Raw genomic sequence first — 23,417 nt, 5'->3', positions numbered from 1 at the left:
AAAAGCTTAGCTTTTAAACATTGGGATGTTATGAGTGTTAAATTTTTTATCAGGGACGTCCAAGCCTTTTTGATGGGGAGGGTAAAATAGCTCGCGAAGGGCGCCATTAAAAAAATCAAGGTAGTAAGATATACCCCCCTAAAAGTGTTTTAAGTGGGGGGGAGGGGGGGAGGACAAACCCACATTAAATGTAAAAGACTTACCCGATTTGTATTAACCAAGGCACAAAGCCCCTAAAATTATTTTTAGTGGTTTCAAAGATTAAGAAGGGGAGGGGGTGGGTATAAATTTCTAGGTGTCTTTATATGGTTCCTTAATATCAAATGTTAGTCTATGTTAGTTTTTGTCTCATTTGTTTAGCTTCGCTGTTATGGATGTTATTGTCTTCCTTGTTTTGTGAGCAACTGGTTTTATTTTTTCTTTGAAATTGAATAAAGTTTTGGGATAGTTTTATCATGCTTAAAATATTTTCTTCTTTTTAGGAGCGAAGCTACTCTAAAATCAGAAATTTTCGTATTTCTGTCCACCAGTACGTCCATCTGTCCGTTTATGTCTGTACGTCTGTCTGTCGTCCGTCTCACAATTCAGCACTCCGTCTGTCAGTCTGTCCGTTCGTTAGTATGTCTATTTAAAACGTTATTGGGAAACGTGAATTTCTCTGCTGCTATTCAAGATAACTAGCTGATTTTTTTGTGAAAATTATTACACCTTTTTATTTGACATATAAAAATGCACTGAAGGAACATTCCGGTCATTGTATTGGTTAAAACGTGTACACAATTTAGTACGAACTCTTCGCCTCTTGTATAATTGTAATGAATCATAAACAAATATGATAATCTTGTGAAAATTCTTTTTCTAATTAGACCAAAGTGTTTGACAGCGCTCTAGAGTTTTATATCTGTTAAAACAGCCCAATTTTGATTTGTCAGTATTTTATTTTCACATTTTGCAATGCTATCCTGTAAATGTACTGGGGGGGGGGGGGGGGGGTAGATACCTGCTACAGGAAAAATAAGAGAATTTGTGGAGTTACTTTATATTGCATCAATAATAGATTATGTTTATAAACTCAACAAATACAAAGCCAGGGATTTTTGGCATCCCAACAACATCAAAAAATACCTTTAAATTTAAATTTATTATTGAATTAAGAAGTGGACCTTTAATTAAAAGCTGGCAGTTTCCCTATAAGTTCCTAGTTGAGGCCACAACCCCAAACCCCTAATTTTGAAACAAATTGTTAATAAGGTTGAGGTAGTTTTTGTTTGTTTGATTATTACTTTACATAGGTTAGGTTAGGTTAAATGGGTAGCCACGCAGAGTTAGGAACCCTCGCAGGGATGTATGAGAAGTAAATAATACCTCCCCTCCCCCTTAATTTAAAAAATAAGGGTGGCTTTCTGTGCTCTATTTAAGTGTATATATTTTGGTTCAGGGGCGTCCAAGCTTTTTCATTTGGGGGGGGTAAAAATTTTAAGATTAAAATTTTGGGGGTGCCTATGGCACCCCCAAACTCGTTTTGGAGGGGTAATCTTTATATCATAGATGGAAGCTTTTTTTTTTGGAGGGGGGGAAAAATTTGAAAATCCATAATTTTGGGGGTGCCTACGGCACCCCGAAATTCACTGGGGGAGGGGGGCGGTAATCACCCCATTACTTCCCCCTTGGACGTCTATGTTTTGGTTGGTAATTTTATTTTTATTTTTTCTATGGCACAACAAGATTGATTGAAGTAAAAGTCCCTTTTGCCATGCGGAAAAATTTGATGCAAAAAAAAATTTCTTGGGGTGCCAACATCCCTGACGTTAAACAAATATCTAAAATGCAAAGGGAAAAGTTTTGACTTTGTATTTGAATTATTTAATATAGCAGTTTATATATATTCACCCGCGACTACGCCCCTTGCATTATTGTGCCTCTAAAGTTTTTTAGGGGCACAATAATTTTTGGTGGGAAAGTCATCCGCCATACCACCTTAAATCTAATTCAAAAGCATTAAATCTGATTTTTGGCATATTGATTCCTAGGACAATAAGATACAATATAGTAACAAGATCGTAGCATCTTCATAAACAAGTCATAAAATGTATGTAATAAGTATGTCCTTAAATATTATCCTGTATTAAAGCAATTTTTTATCACATTTATATAAACTTTTGTTCAGACAAAAAAGTTCTGACTTTATAAGTTTTTGTGTACATTTGCCATACCGTCCAATTTTCGGGCTTCGTTTTTAAGGATGTTGTCATCCTTTTTAGATAAAGGTAACTGTTCCCTTTTTGCCAATTTTAACCCTAATATGCTGGGCTTTTTATGGACATAATTGTCCTTTTTAATTCATTAAAATCATTGATTAAAAGAATATTTTTACAATTGTGTCTTCGTAACCGAATAATGTCCGCTGGATTATAACTGGCTCTTGGCCATACTGAAAAAGCATGTAACTTTCCAAAAATATTAAAATAAAATCATAAAATCAGGTTTTAATCTTATAATTTTTTATTTTAATATACCGCGGGAAACTGTCTATAATACGCTGCAATAAATAACTATTATAGTTATGTTAAATAATAACTATAATAACACTTTAAGGATTTAAAATTAAACTAATATGTGATCTGTTTCAGTATTTAAACCAGCTACAGTATCCATTACTAAGGTAAAATATTTCAGGTGTTTTTCTCAAACTGATTATCGAGCATTGAATCCCTACCCCATTAATATGCTCTGCGGGTCCTAAACCTGTTGTGCCCTAACCCTAAAGGGCTATGCAATAATCAATATAACCTAACCTGTTACGATCTAAAATAACAAACAAATGAAAAAATAATTCCCCCTATTTTCGATTGTTTAGGGGGAGGGTTTCTTTTCCTAGACAAGGCACTTGTTGATTAAAAGTTATGTTATCTATTTAACAAAGATACACAAAGCTATACACTTTTTACCAGAGGCTTCGCCCCTGGAGGCCTCTTGATTGCTCCGATATTTAGATAGTACTTTAATTTGTTACAAAATCATTCATACTTCGAAATAGATACATGCATAGTTTGAAATAGATAGGACAAATCTAACATGCCTAACTAAAAACGAATTATCCAATACAAACGGACGAACAATCCTAATTATGTAAAATCTTTGCTTTTGAAAACTGTATGTTATAGTTAAGATGACCTAATTAAGTGTAAAACCATTCATAGCCTTTAAAAAGTATGAAATTAACAGTGAGTATGCAATACTGCAAAAAATGATCTTTTTTAATTGGTTGTTTTTTCATCTAAAAAACAATACTACTACAAACGAAAATGAATTGACACTTTTTTGAGTAGGTAAAGTTAAGAAAGGGTTAGTAGAGCCCCACGAAGCTAGGGCCCTGCAGGGTTAGAGCTCCCCATCGAGGGTTTTAACTGTAGTATCAAAACTACATTAGAATAACCTTATGTCGATAATATGTCAGCCAAGACCACTTTTATTTCATATCATATAGTTTCATAAAGCATTGAAATTTAAATAGAATGTTACAAATTTTGGTAAATGTGCTGAAAAAAATTTGTCCATTTTGCTAATCTTCACACAAAAAATCTGCGAATTGAGAAATCTCGCAACATCCAACTGACCATAGTAATTTTTCAACTCTCTCGTAACACTTTGTGGTTAAGTGGTTTTGTACAGCTAAAAATATCTTTTCCACAGATGTTTTTAGCAGGAAAATCACAACAGATTTATAGCTTTTGTTATTCTGATACTATACTGTTAAACTACCCAATCATACGGTCTTTAGAACTTACAAAAAAAGTTTTCTTCGCAAAACAGATGAGATTTTAACTGGTGGGGCGGAGATTAAAAGGGAGAGAGAGAGAGAGAGAGAGAGAGAGAGAGAGAGGGAGATAATAAAGATACTTTTAAAGGTTTGGTTTCAGAGGACACTCAAATTATAAATAAATTTCAAATTATTTCTTATTCTTACACAATTGAAAAATAGATAGATTATGCTTTATTGTACAAGGAAATAACATTTAAAATATAAAGTCAAAGAATATATGTTTTTTTCAAATTAGCTAAAAGTAAACATATCAAAATTAAATAAACTTAAAATTTGATAAGCTTCAAAATAGTTATAAACCTGCTCAGTACGTATGAAAAGCTACATTGTAAAGGAAGAACCATATTGGTTCAGCGGTTAGTTAGAGCTTTCTGTTCAGAAATACAGACAGACAGAGATCCTGTTACTGATTTATAAGGATATCATTGAAATATAAAGAAAAAAATACAAATTACATTCAATATTGAAGTCCTAAGATATCCTTTTAATTACAGCATGTTAAAATAACCCTTTCTTATAAAAACTTTAATGCATTTTGGCTCAACAGTTTTTTGCATTTTAAAGGTGCCAAACACATTTCTAAATTATTGACAGGTTTTGCTATTAGCTATTTATTATGTGGTATTATATAAGTTGTTTGAAATAGGAGTGTGAACAATCTAAGTATTAATTCCTTTTTGTTTGCTTTGCAACTAAAAATGAAGAGTTTTTTATTTGTCATGTTAGTTTAAAAAGCTAGTAGATTTGACCGCTTTGCTTATAATATTTTGACATATATTAATAAAGACTGCAGACCAGCCATCACATCCTACTGTACTAAAACTATTTGACAAGTTACTCAATATTTATAAGGGACAAAACATGAAAATTGTCTTTTAATTTTGTTTTGTATTGCATAAAAACAACTCAAACTGATAGCTCTCTGGAACCTAATTACACAAAAGGCAAAAAGAAATTGAACTAGGCAAGGCAAATAGACTTGTCTATCAACATATTTTAATTAAAGCATTTTTATAAAAAAAAATTAGGACATTCTTCATTGTTAAGATAACTCAACTTTAACATGTGGCTAGAAATCAACCTTATTCGACATTCACTCAAAGCCCCAAAAATAATGGACTTAAAAGTGTATTAAACTGTATATAAGACATTTGCGAATATATTGGTACCATTAATTTGCCTCTTAGATAGAAAAAAGTATGTTTTTTTAATATTTTTCTCTTGCTACAAATCAAATTTCAAATTTGAGTCACCAAAAATGCTAAACTAATTTTTGCTCTAGAAGAATCAATTTTTGGAGTTAGAAAGTGCTTAATACCTCATTTTAATCGCCTGGCATTGCTTTATAATATACAGGTAATGACTTGGTTTTTTTATGGAACAGCTGACTAAAAAATCGAGGTTTTGTGATAAACCAACTTTTGTTGTTGCTCCATAAATGATATTTTTTTCTCCAATTTTTTTGGCTGTAAAGAAGCTTTATATATTCATATAACATCCACCTAAATTTGACTTTTGATATTTTATTTATAACATCACCAGAGGGAATTGAATTTTGGAAAAAAAATATCAATTTATATTTTACACTGCTATGCATTGTTCTTGTTCTTGTTTCTAAAAAAAATTATATTATAAAAAAGAGAATTATTTAACGCTTCTATAGGTATGTTTATCATTTTTCTAGGCTTAATATAACTATAATTACACCATTTTAAAGTTATACATCATAACATATTAACACAATTATTGAATCGGTCTGTATTATTAGGCTGGCAACTCTTAAAACAGCTGCATTTCATTATCCTATTATATAAAGTAGTAATCTTTGTTGTCTTTAGCTTAAGATTTCGACAATTACAGTACCTATTGAGTTCTGTGTTTTTTGGATGCTTCCTATAGGACCCTGGATAATTTTGGAATTTTGAAAATAATATCAATTTATATTTTACACTGCTATGCATTGTTCTTGTTCTTGTTTCTAAAAAATATTTTTATAATTAAAAAGAGAATTATTTAATGCTTCTATAGGTATGTTAATCATTTTTCTAGTCTAAATATAACTATAATTCAGCATTTTTTAAACATCATTATATTCAAGTTATTGTAATTTTTAAATAAAATATCAATATCAAGAACTATTGGAACAATTTTTACCATGCAAAACAAGGTGTTATAAAGTGTAGGATCCCTCACAATATCTATCTGTCTGTCTATAATGCATTACACATGTAATGCTAATAGAGAGGATGCTATAAGAGTGCTCTTATAATGTGAACTTCTCATAATTGAATGGGCTTCCTGAAACCAGAGACCATAAAGTTGGCCTAGTCACTACAAGGGGGAGTGCAGGAGTATCCAGGGGGAGGTGCTTGTAAAAGAGTAATTTTTTTAGGGATGGGGGTAATCACCCCCCTTAATATATTATGGGGGGTATAAACCCAGCCTTTTAAATTTTTTTTAATAGGAGTAAAGAAAATCCTTAAAACTTACAAATCTAGGAATCAAACTAGCACCCCAACCAATAATCGGTTCCATGCCAAATGTAGGAGTGGAAAAACATTGAAGGGACAAATGCATGAGTCCCAAACGTCAGAGTGGAACAAACGCAGGAGTGGGACAAACGTTGGAGTGGACAAACGCAGGATTTTTGGGACAAATGTCGGAGTGGACAAACACAGGAGTCCCAAACTTTTTTTTCAATTTTGAATTTTTGTTTACAAACACAGCCCCCCCTACCTTCGTCCCGTTACTTTTCTTAGTTAGGTTAGGTTAGGATATAAGCTAGGGGGCTGAGCGCTGCAGCCATAGTCATTATTTTGTAGACAGGGGTGTAAAAAATTTCAAAATTGTAATATTATTAAAATAGTAGACACTCCTAGGTTTTCTTTAAGCAATGTCCACTCCAATGTTTTCCACTCCGACGTTTGTCCACCTTGATGTTTGTCCACTCTGACGTTTGTCCCATTCTTACGTTTGTCCACTCTGATGTTTGGGACTCCTGCATTTGTCCACTCCAATTTTTGGGACTCCTATGTTTGAGGTAGAACCCCAATAAGTAAATCTCAATAAAACTTGATAAAATTATGCAAAATATCAAAGTATTCAATCCCTGAATTTTAACCATCTATCTTGAATAGGAGTAGAGAAAATCATGAAAACTTGAATTGTAGGAATCCATATAGCCCACCCCAGTTTTTTGGCAAATCCTAATGAAACTTGATGAAAATATGGAGTATTGATAGAGAGAGAGAATATTCAATCCATGAAAATTTAAACCTTCTATCTTTTATAGAAGCCGAGAAAATCTCGTTTTCCCCTTTCTGTCTCAGACAGACAGACATACCAATGGACAGACATACAGATGAATGGACAGACAATGGACGGACAAATATTTTGAATTATAGAGTAGCTTCACTACTAAAAAACTAAATAGGATAATTGTTGTACACAAATTGATTTCAGTATGTTTTAAATGAGCTTACATAATCAAGGACGTCCAAGCTTTTTGATTTGGGGGGGAAGGGGGGAGGGAAATTTGGGCATCCCCATGTTTATTTTGTGGGGTAATCTTTATATAAAAAAGGCAAGGACGTCAAAGCTTTTTATATTTTTTTTTTTGGGGGGGGGGTAGAGGGGAAGATTAAAAATTAAAAATTTAAAAATTATGGGGTTGCCCCAAATTAATTAATAACCCTTAACCCCCTAACCCCCCCCCCCCCCCCACCGGGACATCCCTTTACATAAAGTAATGATTATAAAGTTGCTAAGTACCTTACTGCTACAAAAATCATCTTCCAACATTTAAGATTAATTCTAAAACACCTGAATTAACAATAAGAGCTAACCATGCACAGTGCCTTCGAAGGTGCTTTGACTTAAGTGTCAGAACCTAAATTGGGACATAGTGCATTTCATTACCCTAGGTTAGGTAACTTCATTTCACTTTTCAAAAAAAAAATTAGATTTAAAAATTTCTAGTTAAATTTTCACCCACTAGGAGTTACTGCATAATCATGACAAGAAAATCAAAGATTATTTATTTAATATTTTGAACAACTTTGCTTTTATAAAGTCAGTCATAAAACCTCCCTATATATGATTTATTTAAGGCTGAATTTCTGTGACCTTAGCAAAGCAATTGATAAAAATAGCCATTAATTACATCACTTCAGGAGTGGTTTTATGAAGAAATTTATTAGAGCAAACTTGTTCAAAATTAAAAATAAATAATCTTTGCTTTTCTTGTTATGATTATACGGTAACTCCTAGTGGGTGAAAATTGAACTTGAAATTTTCAAATTTAATTTTCTCAAAAACCGCTGCATTTTAGATTTTATTGAAAAGTGAAATAAAGTTACCTAACCTAGGGTAATGAAATGCACTATGTCCCAATTTAGGTTCTGACACTAAAGTCAAAACACCTTAGAAGGCACTGTGCATGGTGTGGATATACACATCCTAATTGTAAAAATGTTTTGCTTTTTAAAATTGTAAATCAATTATTCAGGAATTGATTTACTTTGTTTGTTTACTAGCAGCTGCGCTCCAAACATCTAGGAGCTATGTAATTAAAGGAGTAAGGAAATTAGTAAAATAGCCTTATACTTTACCGAAATCTTAAGCTACAGACAAAAAAGCTTTATAGAACATGTATTAATTTGTAAAACTGCAAATGATAAAATATGACCTATTTTTTTCTCTTTAAAAATTCTCTTTAAACACCTCCCCCTTTTTATATAAAGATGCTAATTCCCCCCTAACCCCAAGAGGATATAAGCAGTAAAAACCCCGCAGGTGGCACAATTTTCTGACACTTCTTTCTTATTTAGTCTTTTAAAAGGATTCAAAATGCATTGACATATATATTTTTTTTTTTAACTCTTATTTTATACATCTTAATTGGAACTGATGATCTATTTTTATAGAGAAACATATGTATTCCATCAATAAAAAGTTAAAAAATTAAGTGTGTTTATACATATAATAATTACTATATATAATATGATAATGAAATGCAGCTGTTTTAAGGGTTGCCAGCTTAATAATACAGACCGATTCAATAATTGTGTTAATATGTTAAGATGTCTAACTTTAAAATGGTGTAATTATAGTTATATCTAGCATAGAAAAATGATAAACATACCTATAGAAGCGTTAAATAATTCTCTTTTTTATAATAAAATTTTTTTTTAGAAACAAGAACAAGAACAATGCATAGCAGTTTAAAATATAAATTGATATTTTTTTCCAAAATCCAATTCCCTCTGGTGATGTTATAAATAAAATATCAAAAGTCAAATTTAGGTGGATGTTATATGAATATATAAAGCTTCTTTACAGCCAAAAAAATTGGGAAAAAAAATATCATTTATGGAGCAACAACAAAAGTGGGTTTATCACAAAACCTCGATTTTTTAGTCAGCTGTTCTATAAACAACCAAGTCATTACCTGTATATTATAAAGCAATGCCAGGCGATTAAAATGAGGTATTAAGGACTTTCTAACTCCAAAAATTGATTCTTCTAGAGCAAAAATTAGTTTAGCATTTTTGGTGACTCAAATTTGAAATTTGATTTGTTGCAAGAGAAAAATATCAAAAAACATACTTTTTTTTATCTCAGAGGCAAATTAATGGTACCAATATATTTGCAAATGTTTTATATACAGTTTAATACACTTTTAAGTCCATTATTTTTGGGGCTTTGAGTGAATGTCGAATAAGGTTGATTTCTAGCCATGTTATAACTTACTTAACTAAAATTATACATATTATTGAGTTCATACGATCCTTGATTAAAGATTTAAAACCCAAATTGACATATTTTTATGATAGCTGCCTTAAATAATGTAGACTAATGAACAGACAAATCATAAATATAGACTAAATTTACTTTTGAAAAACCAGCTAGAAAAAGATATAATTCCTTTCATAACAAAACTTTTGTTTCATGATTGGAGATCAGAAAAGTTTATTTATCATTAATTCTTCATCTTTTTGTCTATTTACAATTTATACTTTCTGATTAAATCATTGTTTGAGAAGCTCAACTATTCTAAAACTAAAACGTATTCTACTCCAAAGTATCTTACAAGTGTGATGTATAGTCCCTTTCTTCCTGATTTAAGAGCAATGCATGTATTTTATAGTTTAGCTTTGAGTTCTTGTGTCAACCGTTTCGGAGCAAGACCTTTGCTCTGCAACACGACACGAACATAAAAGTGAACAGTTGTCTTAATATTAATGTTATTATTGTATGTTAATCTTGTATTGAATTAATACACTTTATAAGAATATTTAGCTGTTTGTTCTTGCTATTACTACATGTCATTTTGGCGCAGTAGTGTAGTACGAATCTATAGCTCAGATTTTCTTTTAATTGTATTATTTCTTTGCTTTTGGTTTTTGTTCAGGATATTTGTAGTGACCAGGATGGACATTTCTGAATGGAGGAAGATGTCTCAGGTGGAGAAGGATGAGTACATGATTACTTTTTGGGGTACGGTCAAGAATGAGATTCATGCTATTGGGACTAAACTTGATAATGTGGCGGCGGAGCTGGGTGGGCGTATAGCGCCACTGGAGACGAAAATTCAAGAGTTGACGGATAATGTTGATACTAATGTTGCTGCGGTTACTGGACTGGCTACTCGGATGGACGATTTAGAAGATCGTCTTAATAAGGTGGTGGAGTCTAGTGTTGATAATGATATCAAGACTGAGAATGTGACCGTTGTGGATGAGTTTATGACTGGCCAGCAGCGAATTCTTGAAAAGATTGCCCAGCAGAATAGTTTGAATGACCAGCAGAATGGTTCGAATACCCAGCAGAATGGGTCGAATAACCAGCAGAATACCCAGCAGAATGGGTCGAATAACCAGCAGAATGGTTTAAATAACTCTATGCCGTGGCAGAGGACGGCTGGTGGAGCTGGAGGATTTGGAGGGTCAGAAGAGAAGCCTAAATTGTTTGCTGGTGGTTCTCGGCCTATTTTTGGTGGTATGCAGGGAAATGAAGATAAGATCATAAAACTTTGGGAATTGTCTAGAGTTGATGCTGTGGATAATATCTATAATGGAGTTCTCATGTGGTGGCCAGCCCTTTCTGAGGTTGATGCGGAGGATTTTAATACGCTCAATTTTTTTGAAGCTGGACTAAGTGATTCGCAGGTTAGTTGGTGTAAATCTCTTGTTTATGTACCAGATAGATCTCTGTATGTTTCGCAGGGGGAGGAGAATGTGCATAGGTACAATGAAACGTGTGCTAAACTTGATGATCAGTTTAGAAAAAATGCGCCTGAATTTGCAGTTGACGATGATGTGATTTTCTTTGATGATTATTTGGAGAGATTTTGGATGACTACTAGACGTTATCATATGACTAATCATCAAGTGTGTAAGGAAATTTTGTTTGATAAATGTGTGGGTGTAAGAACCGCTTGTGGTTATACACTAAAACCTGCTGATATGGAGAATAGACAATTAACATTAAAGGGGTACTTGTGTAAGATGCGAGAGACATTTTTACCACCCGACATGAAAAATGTGTGTAAAGATGCGTATTTGAGTGTTAAGCAACATGAGAATGATAAGATTGATGCATTTTTTGATAAGATACTATCTTTCTGGAAACGTGCGTATCCGAAACCAACTGATGATATGTTCATGGATTTCTATTCTCAAGTGTGTAATGTGGTTTTATCTCCACTTTTGGCTAATCAGATGCGTCAATTTGCATTGGATTTGGAGCGTGACGGACAAGTGCGAATGATAACGAAGTTTCGGACAGAGTTAATAGTTAAAGCACAATTGATTGTTAAAGGGCTACAATTTAATCAAATTTCAGGGTCAATGGCTAGAGGATGTACAACAAACCAGATGGCTTTGGCTAAGACGATGGTTGGTGGCGTTGGTTCCAAGTCAAATCCTGTAACTATTGATCAGGTTAGTGATGAAGATAATTTGTCATATGAAATAAATCAATGTGAAATTGATTTAGCTGATGAATTTGGTGGACCAGCTGAACTTATTCCTTTAATTGGCGCAATTCAAGGTGGTTTTATTTGTTACTATTGCAACAGAAAGGGTCACATGATGAGGGATTGTTTTGATATTAGAGATAAAAAGTTGCCTAATCCTAAAGGAAAATACTTTTTGCGGTGGGGAAACAAGCCTTTTGTTCCTTATAAGACGGGGCAAAAGAGTTTTAAAAAGAATGAAAATAGTATGGATAAAAAGAAATTGGTTGGTGAAATTGAAGGAGAGGTGAAAGAAGGGGAGGATACAAAGGAAGTGGCACATGTCGATGGTTTAGGGGCAAGCGATTATGAAGACGATCTTGTAGCGGAAGTTGAGGCATGGAATAATGCTATTATAGATGACATTTTATGGTTTTAATGTTTTGAATGTATTATAATCATAAAACCTTATTCCATTTTCTAATTGTTACGCGGCATTGTTTTGATTTATGCGCATTGTAAATAAACAACAACAAAACAAAATTAATGATAAAGAGTGAACGAAGCAACTCTAATTTTGTGATAATTTATTTTGATGGTTTATTTTGAATTATGAAAAGATAACATATTGTTTATAAGTCTATATGAAATTATGAGATTATGTTATAATGGAAATCAAAATAATTAATTTAGTTTTTGATTATGTTTTGTTGAAATTAGGAAAATTCATTTTTGTTTCAGACTGTTGTGGAGTCTAACAGAGATAAGAATAATAAAAAAGTGAAAATGAAGAACGAATTAGGAATACAATTTTGTAAAATTGCTATTGAAAAATATTAAATTGAATTTTAAATTGAATTAAATTTGATAAAAATGTGAAATTAGGTATTTGAAAAGTATTAAATTTTGATGAAATGTGGAAAATTGTTTTAAAAGATGATTCAGTTATTGTGATTTAAAGTATTCGATTTTAAAACAATTATATTGCGATTTAGTAATGTTGATTCAGCAAAATTTTAATGAAGTTTAGAATTTCATGAAGCAAAATTGTTATAATGCATTAGATATAATCGTGGAGAAGTCTCTTTCTATGAAGGAAGGGAGGGGCTGTCTCTCGGAGCTGGTATGCACAAATATGATGGAGCTGTCTCTTTTGTTGGAGGAGAAAGGGGGAGTGAACATATTTGCAACGAAGATTGCACTACCTCTCAGAGTTGGTATGCGCAAATATGGGGGAGCTGTCTCTTTTGTTTGAGAAAAAGGGGGAGTGACCATATTTGCAAGGAAATTTGCACTATCTCTCGGAGCTGGTATGCGCAGAATGGGGTGGTGTATAGAGGTAGCTGCAATGATTATCGGGCGTGGAGCGCGCCATGCGCAGAAAGTTGAGCTGCGCAGAGAAGCAAAGCTGCGCAAGAAGGTGCTTTCAGGTATTGAGATATATAGTTAGTTGAATTTCGACTTTTAAACCTTTTATACATCTCAGTTTTAATCTGACAATAATAGTTTTGTTAGGTAATATTTTATTGAATTTCAAAAGAATTGAACTTATGGTATTTGGACAGATTAATTTGCTTGGTGATTGATAATATTTGATCATGTCTATTTCTTAATACAACTTCTTTTATTGTGTTACAAGTTTATTTGTTCAGTGAAACATTTATTTATGGCATCTAAAATAATTGTATTTTATTTTAGATTGGCTGAGAAGAGTGTTTGTGGTGATTGGGAGATACTGTCATCATTTTTATTTGATGGTGAGTTGTTACGATTTTGTTTCATGTTGTTAACATTTGATTACCATTATATATATATTGCTGTTCGAAAAATAGTCTTATAAAACTTGTTATATATATATTAATATCGATATTAATTCTTATGTACAGTGATTTATCCATCAATTGGCATCTAAAAGTTTGTAATATTTTAGATTGGTCGGAGAGAAGTTTACTGATTGTGGATTAACAAATAGTTTGGGGAGTTTCTGTTGGCCGGAGAGAAGTCTTGTTGATTGTGGATTAAGAAATATTTTGGACGTTTCTGTTGGTGGATGAAATATTGTCGGTGAGTGAATTGTTTTATTCAGTTTTTTTGTTATTTGTTGTAGACAGATAGATAGTTATTTGATAGACAATTGGATAGTTACAACCTCATAACTGTTGGTGTTAGTTAGATAGCTGTTTTATAAGTTTCATGAAGATTCTGAGATGGCGGCTGGAGCGGCTGAAGTCTATGTTCCAACGAAGATTGGTGGCATGGAAATCCTGACCTTAATTGATAGCGGCAATGCAAGAGGCTGCCTGATATCTCAAGTGTTGGCTAGAAAGCTTGATTGTGTGATTGAAGAAACGGATTCGAAAGCTACAGGCGTGCAGGGTTCCAGCATCAAGATTGATGGTGTTGTTCGGAATGTTGAATTTCAGATTGGAGGTCACAGTTTTCAAGAAGATTGCTTTGTTATTTCCGGCATGACTGTACCTATGAACCTAGGCAGTTATTGGCTGAACAAAAATAACGTGAAGACGATATTTGCCAAAGACGGCAACAGGATTGAGATGCATGGAATCAGTGTGAATTTAGTAGCTAAACGGAAAATTGTAGTGAAGAATTTGGTTCATACAGTTTTGGAGAAAATGGAGAAAGCAAGAACTAAGAAACCTGAGATTAATGTAGCTGAGTTACAAGACCAAAAATGGATTTGCTCATTGAAAAATCGAATAGAAATTCCTGCATTGAGTACAGTGGTGGTAGAAGTTTCAACTTAGGGAAATATGCCTGAAGGACAGTTGTGTTATATAGCTCCTAGACAAGGTTACTGTAGCCGAAACAACTTGTTGATAAACGAAGGAATTACTGAGGTGGGAAAGAACGGTAAAATTATGACTAAAATCACGAATTTTGAAACTGTTAAGAAATCTGTTCCTGCTGGTACTTTAGTTGGAAATTTGTTTTTGGCGGAGAAGATAGCAATGCTGCAAGAGAACAGAGTTAAAGAAGATGTGTCAACAACATTAAAGAAGATTCGTTTTATTAAAGATAAATTGAAGTTGGATAAAGTTCCGTTTTTAAAAGATAATGTTTCTTTGAAAGGGAGAATAGTTGGTTTGTTTTTAAAGAATTTCAAGGCGTTATCGATTGATCCTACGGATATTGGATCTTGTACTTTGGAGGAGTATGATATTCAGTTGGTTCCTGGAGCTCAACCTTTCAAGAATAGGATGATTAGACTCAATCCTCATCATGCAGAGAAACTAAAAAAACAGATTGATTTATGGTTGGAAACAGATGTGATAGAAGAATGTAATTCACCGTTTAATTCTGGAATTTTTGCTGTTAAGAAGAAGGTTGGAAATACTAACGAGGTGAAAGTCCGTTTTGTCCTGGACTACCGCTCATTAAATGAGATAACTGAGAAGATCTGTTACCCTTTGCCTAATATTGGTGAGCTATTTGACAAACTTGGAGGAAAGAAGATTTTTATGTCTATTGACCTAACTTCAGCGTATAATTCAATGCATTTGAAGGAATCTGTCAGGAAATATACAGCATTTTGTTCTAATGGACGGCAATATTGCTTCAAGAGGCTTCCGTTCGGATTGACCAATGCTCCAAGTGCATTTGTAAAGTTGATGGATAGAGTAATGGATTTGAGTCCTGAATTAAGGGCATTTTGCCTGGTTTATTTGGACGATGTTCTGGTATATAGTATGAATGTGGAGGAACATCTGGAGCATTTGAATACTCTACTACGAACATTCTGTGAAGCAGGCCTCAAGATTAATCTTGGAAAATGTACGTTGTTTGCAGAGGAAGTGAAATTTCTGGGCCATATTATTAATGCAGAAGGCATATTTATGGACCAAGCATATATTGAAAAGATTAAGAATTGGCCAGTACCTGAAACAGGTAAAGATATTCAAAGATTTACTGGTTTCATAAATTATTATGGTTCATATTTCAAGAATTTTTCTGATATTACGGCACCATTGAACAAATTCAGAAACAGTAGTAAAATAGAATGGGATGAAAAAAGTATGGAAGCCTTTACAAAGACTAGAGAATTGTTCTGTGAAGAAATAAGTAAATCGTTCCCGGATTGGAGGATGGAGGCTGAACCATTTGTGTTGGATACAGATTGGTCATCTACAGCTATGTCTGCAGTGTTAAGTCAAAAACAAAATGGACAAGAGAAGATGATATCGTGTTGGTCACGTGTTTGTTCAACTCATGAAGCCAATTATGCAGCACATAAAGGAGAATTATGTGCATTAGTAAATGCTGTTGAAAGATTTGAATGTTATTTGAGACACAAGAAGTTTATCGTGAGAACTGATTCAGCTGCACTGAAACATCTATCTACTTGGAGGCAGAACGGATATTTTGTTGGTCTCACCATAAGGTGGATAAACTTTTTATCCACCTTCAGTTATGAGGTTGTACATAGGCAGGGCAAGATGCATACTAATGTTGATATATTGTCACGTACTGCATTAAAGGATAGTAAAGATAGGATATCTAAATTATCGACAGACGAACAAGGAGAGTTAATATTGGATACTGTATATCAATTGGAAGATCCTAAATTATGTCTTATTGCAGGAATTGGAGCAGAGACGGCCAGTCAAATATCATCCAGATTGAAGGCGAGAGAATTTAGTCGTAGCCTGGAGAAGGATCCTGTTTTAGTTGAGGTGAGGAAATTTATTGTAAATAATGTCAAACCTACGTCCAGAGAATTGTCTCAAATGCCTTATCGTGGTAAACAAATATTAAGATTTTTTGAACATTTGAGTTATAAAGATGGTTTAATTATCTTGACTTCACCTATGCGGCTCCAGAAAGAATTTCAATTTATTGAACGGGTAGTGGTACCTATTGGAATGTACAATAAAGTTTTCTTGTTAGCTCATGCAGATGTTACAGCGGGGCATAGGGGTTATTTGGAAACTCTGAGCAGGATTAATCGTCACTTCATTTTTCCCTATGTGTCTAAATATGTAGCGGCGGCAGTTGCAAATTGTGTCATTTGTTTGAATAGACGTAAAAAACCTAAACATAATCATAATATAGAATTTTCTCCTTTGGCTGGGGAAGCTATGGCAGAGTTGGCCATAGATGCTTTAGGTCCTTTGAATGAGTGTGAATATATTGGAGTCATTTGTAAGCACATTTTAATAGTAGTTGACAGTTGTACTAGATATGTGTGGTTGTTTGCTATTGAGGATGTTAAAGCTGAAACAATTATTGAATGTTTGAAGTTTAATTTATTTTCTGTTTGGGGACTATGCGAGCGAATCAGGACTGACAATGCACAAAGTTTCAAATCAAAAGTTTTTAGGGAAGTTTGTTTAAGGTTGGGAATTGAACAAATTTTTATCCCTCCAAGATCAGCAAATTCGAATTACAGTGAAAGATACAACCAATCGGTGTATTCGTTTCTTAAGACTGATTTACGTTTTCAAGATGGAGATTGGGCTTATAAACTTAAAGCTACACAATTTTGTATGAACACTTCTTTCAATCGGAGGTTAGGATGTTCCCCGTATTTTAAGATGTTTCTAAGAAACCCTAAGCTTCCACTTGATTCATTTGATCCGTTAACCCGCTCGAAAATTAAACATATGAATTTTTCAGAGTTATTGGAGTGCCTTGACAAGAATTGGAGAACTGGACAAGAAAGAACTGAGAAGTATTTACAGGTAGAAAATACAGAAAGGATAGGTCGGCCGATAGCTATAAATTCCTATTGTTATATTTTTTATGACGTCACAACGATTGGTGTAGCTCGTAAACTCTGCTCGTTATGGGTGGGTCCGTGTCTAGTGACAAAAGTAATTTCTGATAGTTTATTCGAGGTTCAACCCCTAGAAAAGTGTAGATTGAAAGATAAAGGGGTAAGAATTGTACCAAGAGATAAAATATATGTTATTGAGAGTACTTTAGACTTGACTCCAGATGAAAAGATTGACTTAGTGATTACAGATGAATTTTTCTCTGTGGATAATACCTTGAAAGTAAACTATGACTTTCCCAATACTTTAAGAAATTTAACTTGTTCAGGCGTTTCTGAAGAGGAGAATAGTTGTGGCGCTAGTCCAGAGGTGGTTGGAAGGCGGAAGGATGGACAGGTAACACCAGATTTTTTGGAGAAATCTTTTTTGGGTGTTGGGTTGTCACAACAAAGGTCAAATGTATCTCAGGATAATGAAAATTTGGATGATTTAGTTGAGGATCTTAGTGATACTTTGGAAAGTACTCATATTTCTGATAGTGTAGATTCGAATGATATGACTGACAAAACTAAGTTAAACTCTACATATTCTACTATTAGTAAGGATAGTGTTTTTCATGGGGATTATGCCTCTGATAATAGTTTAGTAGACAACAGTTTGGGTGTAGAGGATATTAACGAGGAATCTGCTAGAGAGTTAGAGTCTCGGATGAGTATTTTAGAGGACACTTTTCCAAGACTGCAAAGTAAAATTGTAAACTTGGAACAACGAAGGGGAAGTGTTAAACGAGGTAGAGATGTTGAGGAGGATGAATTAGATAGATCGATAGATAATGCAAAATTGCAAAAAATGTCTGAGACTATTCCTGTTAAAGGTCGTCCTAAAGGTTCTACAAATGAAGTACAATTACAAAAATTGGAAGAGGATAGACAAAACAGAGAAAAAGACAGATTAGAACGTTATTCAGTAGCAGATGTAGTAACTAGGAACCTCGCAAAATTGATTAAAAAATAATATTTGTAATAATTTGTATAATATTTGCAGGAGAAGAGATTACCACGAAAACCGTAGGGAGCGTGATGACAAGAGAGGAAGCGGCGGTGGTGATAGACATGACCGGAATAGACGGGATGGAGATCGTGGTATGCGCAAGAGGTCACCTGACGCTTGTAGTTCAAAGAGTGGACGTGCTGGACCAGTACCTGTGAAGAAATCCAAGGATGATAGAGGAGTCAGGTACTTGGATATTTTGTTATTTGTTGTCGTGATGCAGGTTTATTGTTTGATTGTTGTTGGTGGTATGTATACGTCACAGGATCCACGGTTAGCAGCTTATGATTGTTCTCAAATAAGTAATGTTGAACTTAGATCAGCTGCCTGTTTGCATGATAGGATGGAACCGGTCAGATCTGTGGAATTATTGGGGTTAGCAGAAACCGATTTTATACTGTCAGAAGCCATTAGTTGTGAGGTTAGACTAAAATTGGAGCGCTGGTTTTGCGGTACCGCGAGTCATGTGCACGTACTAGACGTGCCACATGAAAAACAGGTAGAGTTGAGTATGGACGAATGTAGAAGGATTTTTCATTCTGGCAAGTATCAGCATGATGGTATAAGTTTTAAAGTAAACATAGACTTGCCAACTGTTCACAGTTTTACAGTTAATGGAACATTGTCACCTTTCTGGGATGTTGGTGGTGAAAATATTCAATGCAAGACACTGGGAATATACGCGCACAATATGTGGTTCAATTTAGGTTTTGCTGTTGGGACTTTGCATATTTTAGTAAAAAATACACCCGTTTTGATCAAGGGAAATGTTGTTATGGATTATGATAAAAAGACGATTGTGGCGAAATTTGAAGATAATCATTTGTGGGCAACATCAACTTCTCCATATTTTCCGTATGTAGTACGAAAACCGGCCAGTAATTTTAAGGTAGTTTTTCAAGATACATTCAATTTAACTACTTGGAATGAACAACTTTTTGTTTCTAACTTGGAAAGGAATATTTTAGTTAAAATTATGGGAACAGAGAAACTTACTTTGCAACATCTGGATTTCAACATTTTTGTAACAGAATTGGAGGGTATCAAGTTTTTAGAGGAACCGAAGGCGGCTGTTAGAAGTTATTTTGGGGATTTGTTAAAACAGGAAGCTAGATTTGATTTGAATGCTATGTTTTTGGCTAGCAGAGAAAGGAATGAGAGGATGATGGAACTTTTTAGTATTTCTAGATGTGCTCAAACAGAAGTTAGATCAAATGTACAGATGCATCATGGGTTCAGAATTATATACCTGGGAGAAATTGCTAAGTATGAAAAGTGTACAGCGGTTGAAATTCCAGTAAAGTTAGGTGTGGATTATGGATGTGCAGTAGGACATTTGATGGTGGATTATAAAGGTGAGACAGTTGGAATACAAGAATATAGTAGAATGATTATTGCAGTAGAGGATATAAAATTGTTAAATTGTTCGCACAGTCTGGTATTTTTGAAGTTAACAGCTAATTTGTTCCTTGGGAATCAGGGGCAGGGACTCGAACTTCTGCATATTGCCAATGAAAAATCAGAACATGTGGGACAAAAGATTTTTCTGAACGACGAAAAGGTGTTTATTGCTGATTTTAATAAGACTATTAAATATCAGGGATTAGAGGATTTTGAGGATTTTAATGGACAAGCTTCTAAGTTGGATTTTGTTGATCATAAGTTGTCATTTTTCGAACAGGTTACAGGTCCTTGGTTTGGTTTAGAACATTTGTTCAAAGATATATTACCATTGTTTGCCAAGTTTGTTTTGATTGTGTTAATGTTGTTGTTAGGTATAATTCCTATGTTGGTATTGTTGTATTGTTGTTGTTCATGGTGTCATAAAAAAAGATTTACTGAGGAAGAATTTAATGCTAGATCTTAAAATTCTTATGCTGAAATTTAATTATATTGTATTTTTGCAGGTTGGTTACGGCGGCAACAATGAATCAAAAGTTATTGAGCAATGAAGAAGATGGCCGTCACAAACAATCTGTCAATGAAGGAAATCAAGTCAAACCTGGTCTACCGGTATCTGCATTGGTCAGCAACTCTGCATCTCGGCTGGTGTTGGTAATGTCGCGCGTTGAGCTGCCCACGTTGAGTGTGGGCAGGGCGACGAGGAACATATTTTTGAGCAGTGAGGACATGCCACTGGCAGATTTAGCTCGTCTTATTGATAATGAACCAAGGTTTAAGTTGAATTTGATAAACATGTTATCGGTGCAGTTAGAGATGGGGAGATGCATCAACTCCATAGACTGGCCTGTGGACAGGATCCCTATCTTTACCAGCCAGAATTCAAGACACCTCAACCTGATGGCGGCTGGTGAGCATTCTAAAGCTATAAACAGAAAGTTGTCATGGAACGAGACAACTAGTTTGAATAAGTTGAGTGCGACCATATTTCTCTCTAAGCTTGTTTGCGAAATTTTACCAAGTTTGGTGTTGCTTGCTAAGATTGAATACCTGGATGGAGATGAGAGAAAAAGCTGTCAAACGTTGGGCGAATTGTTACCCATAATCAAACATATGGGGGAACTTGAGGATTGGCATCAACTTTCAAAAATTGACGTCATACCTGCAGATGGTAAAATGAGCCTTCAGACGGTGTTGAGAACGGTGGGTAATAGTGTTGATCTGAGGTTGAAGACGCAGGTTGTGTCAGCTATTCGGCTTCTGGCACATTGGAAAGATGTCGTGAATAAAGTAAGCTTTATTCTGAAGCAAATGCCATCCACAACTTTGTTCGAGTTACAGAAAGATTGGCTTGATGGAAAGTCTGAACAGGATTTGAGTGCTAAAGTGTTTATTGACTCCATTCAGGTGAATGAATACATGAACTTATCAGTCTACATTCCACGCATTGTGAATGTCAATTCGGTGAGTTTAATCACCAGTGGAGAGATGCCAGCTGAGATACGTTATGTTAGATTGGATGGTCAAAGAGAAATAATTGATAATCTGGTGAGTGCCACATATGCAGGTAGTCTGTTGAATGATAAAGTAGACGCAAGAGTCTTGACCTGGGAAATGCAGATGCGCTGCAAGCGTCTCCGTCCGACTCTAGCCAAGCAGATATTGTTATGTGATCCAGATACCACTTTAGAGAATGTAGTAAAGGAAATTAGATTGGAGTTGGATGGAAAAGTTTATACAAGTTTGTTGACAACCAATATTGAGTGGAAGTTTAATCCTGAACACAAAGTAAATGAGTGGTTCGAAGGTGATTTCAAATTGGTTACTCGGTTTGGGGATCCTGTTTGTGTTCAGATGGATCAGCCCTTAAATCCGAACATTCCTGTTTGTCTGGACCTTGAATTGTCAAATCAGCAATGGCGTGTTGATGAACAAGTGAGGGAGGAAATGAGGATGGAACACACGCCTGGAATATTGATGATGCTGGATAAATTTGGAGAGGAGGTTAGTCGTAAGCATCAAAAGATTTTGGATAATCAGGAGGAGGTTGATAACGTTGCAACCTCGATTTCGGTTGCGGTTACTAGTGGATTTGAAAGATGTTTTCATATGCTTGGTGATACTGAGGCAAGGATGTCTCAAGACGGCTTGTGTGATGAGACCGCAAAACTTGGAGTGAATGATGATGAAGCTATCATGCCCATGGATATTGAAGAATCTGGCAAGAAGAGCAGAACATCTGGAAAAAGAAAGTAATAATTATAGTTATGTGTATTAATTCATATTTTATTTTATTTTATGTATTTAATATTTGTTGAGGCAGTAGTAGTCTCAAAAAAGTTTAAAGTTAATGTTTCATATTAATGCTCTATAATACCATGCTTAAATCTGATGGTTATATGTTAACCAATGTTATTTTTATATCATGTATTTATGATAACTATGTAATTAATGCATTAGGTGTTAATCAATGCATTTTTCAATGATTATATGTTAATCAATGTTTTTTTCTTAAAAAATATTAAAAAGAAAAAAAAACACATAAAGAAAAAAAGGAATATAAAAAAACACAAAAAAGAGTTCTAAGGAACCAAAATAAATAAAAAAAAAGATGTATACGAAGTGTTTAAAGATCTGGAATAAAAATATATATAAAAAACAAAAAAAATATATGACAGGTGTCATACCAGATCAACTATTATCCATTTAATAAGCGTTCAACGCTACTTATAATATATCTATGATAATTAACATGTAAAAACCTATTGTTATATTTAATCTGAAATATTACAGTTTGAAATCCAGGTTCATGTTAAAGCCAGGGAGAAATGTGATGTATAGTCCCTTTCTTCCTGATTTAAGAGCAATGCATGTATTTTATAGTTTAGCTTTGAGTTCTTGTGTCAACCGTTTCGGAGCAAGACCTTTGCTCTGCAACACGACACGAACATAAAAGTGAACAGTTGTCTTAATATTAATGTTATTATTGTATGTTAATCTTGTATTGAATTAATACACTTTATAAGAATATTTAGCTGTTTGTTCTTGCTATTACTACACGTCACAAGTTTCCTTAAAAACAACTCTGTAAATTAATTGTAAAATTGTAATTTTAGTTGTTTATGATAACAAATTAATAAAGTGGTCATGGCTGTTATTTTCTGAAATAAAATTTGATTATACAATTTTTACTACTCACTTAATTTAACTAAGGAACCAAAATGCAGACACAAATATTAAATGCTATTATCCTGGTTGTTTATTGATCATTTTAGGTCATTCATCTTTATTTGTCCTTTAATCTTTGGATTATATAAAAAAACTTTGAGATTTTAGCAATTTTTAAAAGTATTTTTAGTTTATTCATGTTTCTACTCATCCTATTAAGCATACTTTAAGAAACTAGACAGGGATAACAATTTCTATAAGCAAAGCAGCAATGTCTAGCTAACAA

General features: G+C 33.9%; 1 protein-coding gene across 1 annotated transcript in view; it reads left to right on the top strand.

Moving 5' to 3' along the window:
• Nucleotides 1-23,417, top strand: part of LOC145327468 (uncharacterized) — a 36,937-nt gene that overhangs the window by 8,262 nt on the left and 5,258 nt on the right. The window contains exon 4 of the mRNA XM_080171015.1: nt 2,631-2,662. Coding sequence (XP_080027141.1) covers nt 2,631-2,662 — 32 coding nt within the window. The remainder of the gene's footprint in view (nt 1-2,630; nt 2,663-23,417) is intronic.

This window comes from Acartia tonsa, chromosome 9 (assembly GCF_053477335.1).
Source record: "Acartia tonsa isolate MP-2025a chromosome 9, ASM5347733v1, whole genome shotgun sequence".
NCBI classification, from domain to species: domain Eukaryota; kingdom Metazoa; phylum Arthropoda; class Copepoda; order Calanoida; family Acartiidae; genus Acartia; species Acartia tonsa.
The sequence above is the reverse complement of the archived record's forward strand: the minus strand, read 5'-3'. Positions and strand labels throughout refer to the sequence as shown.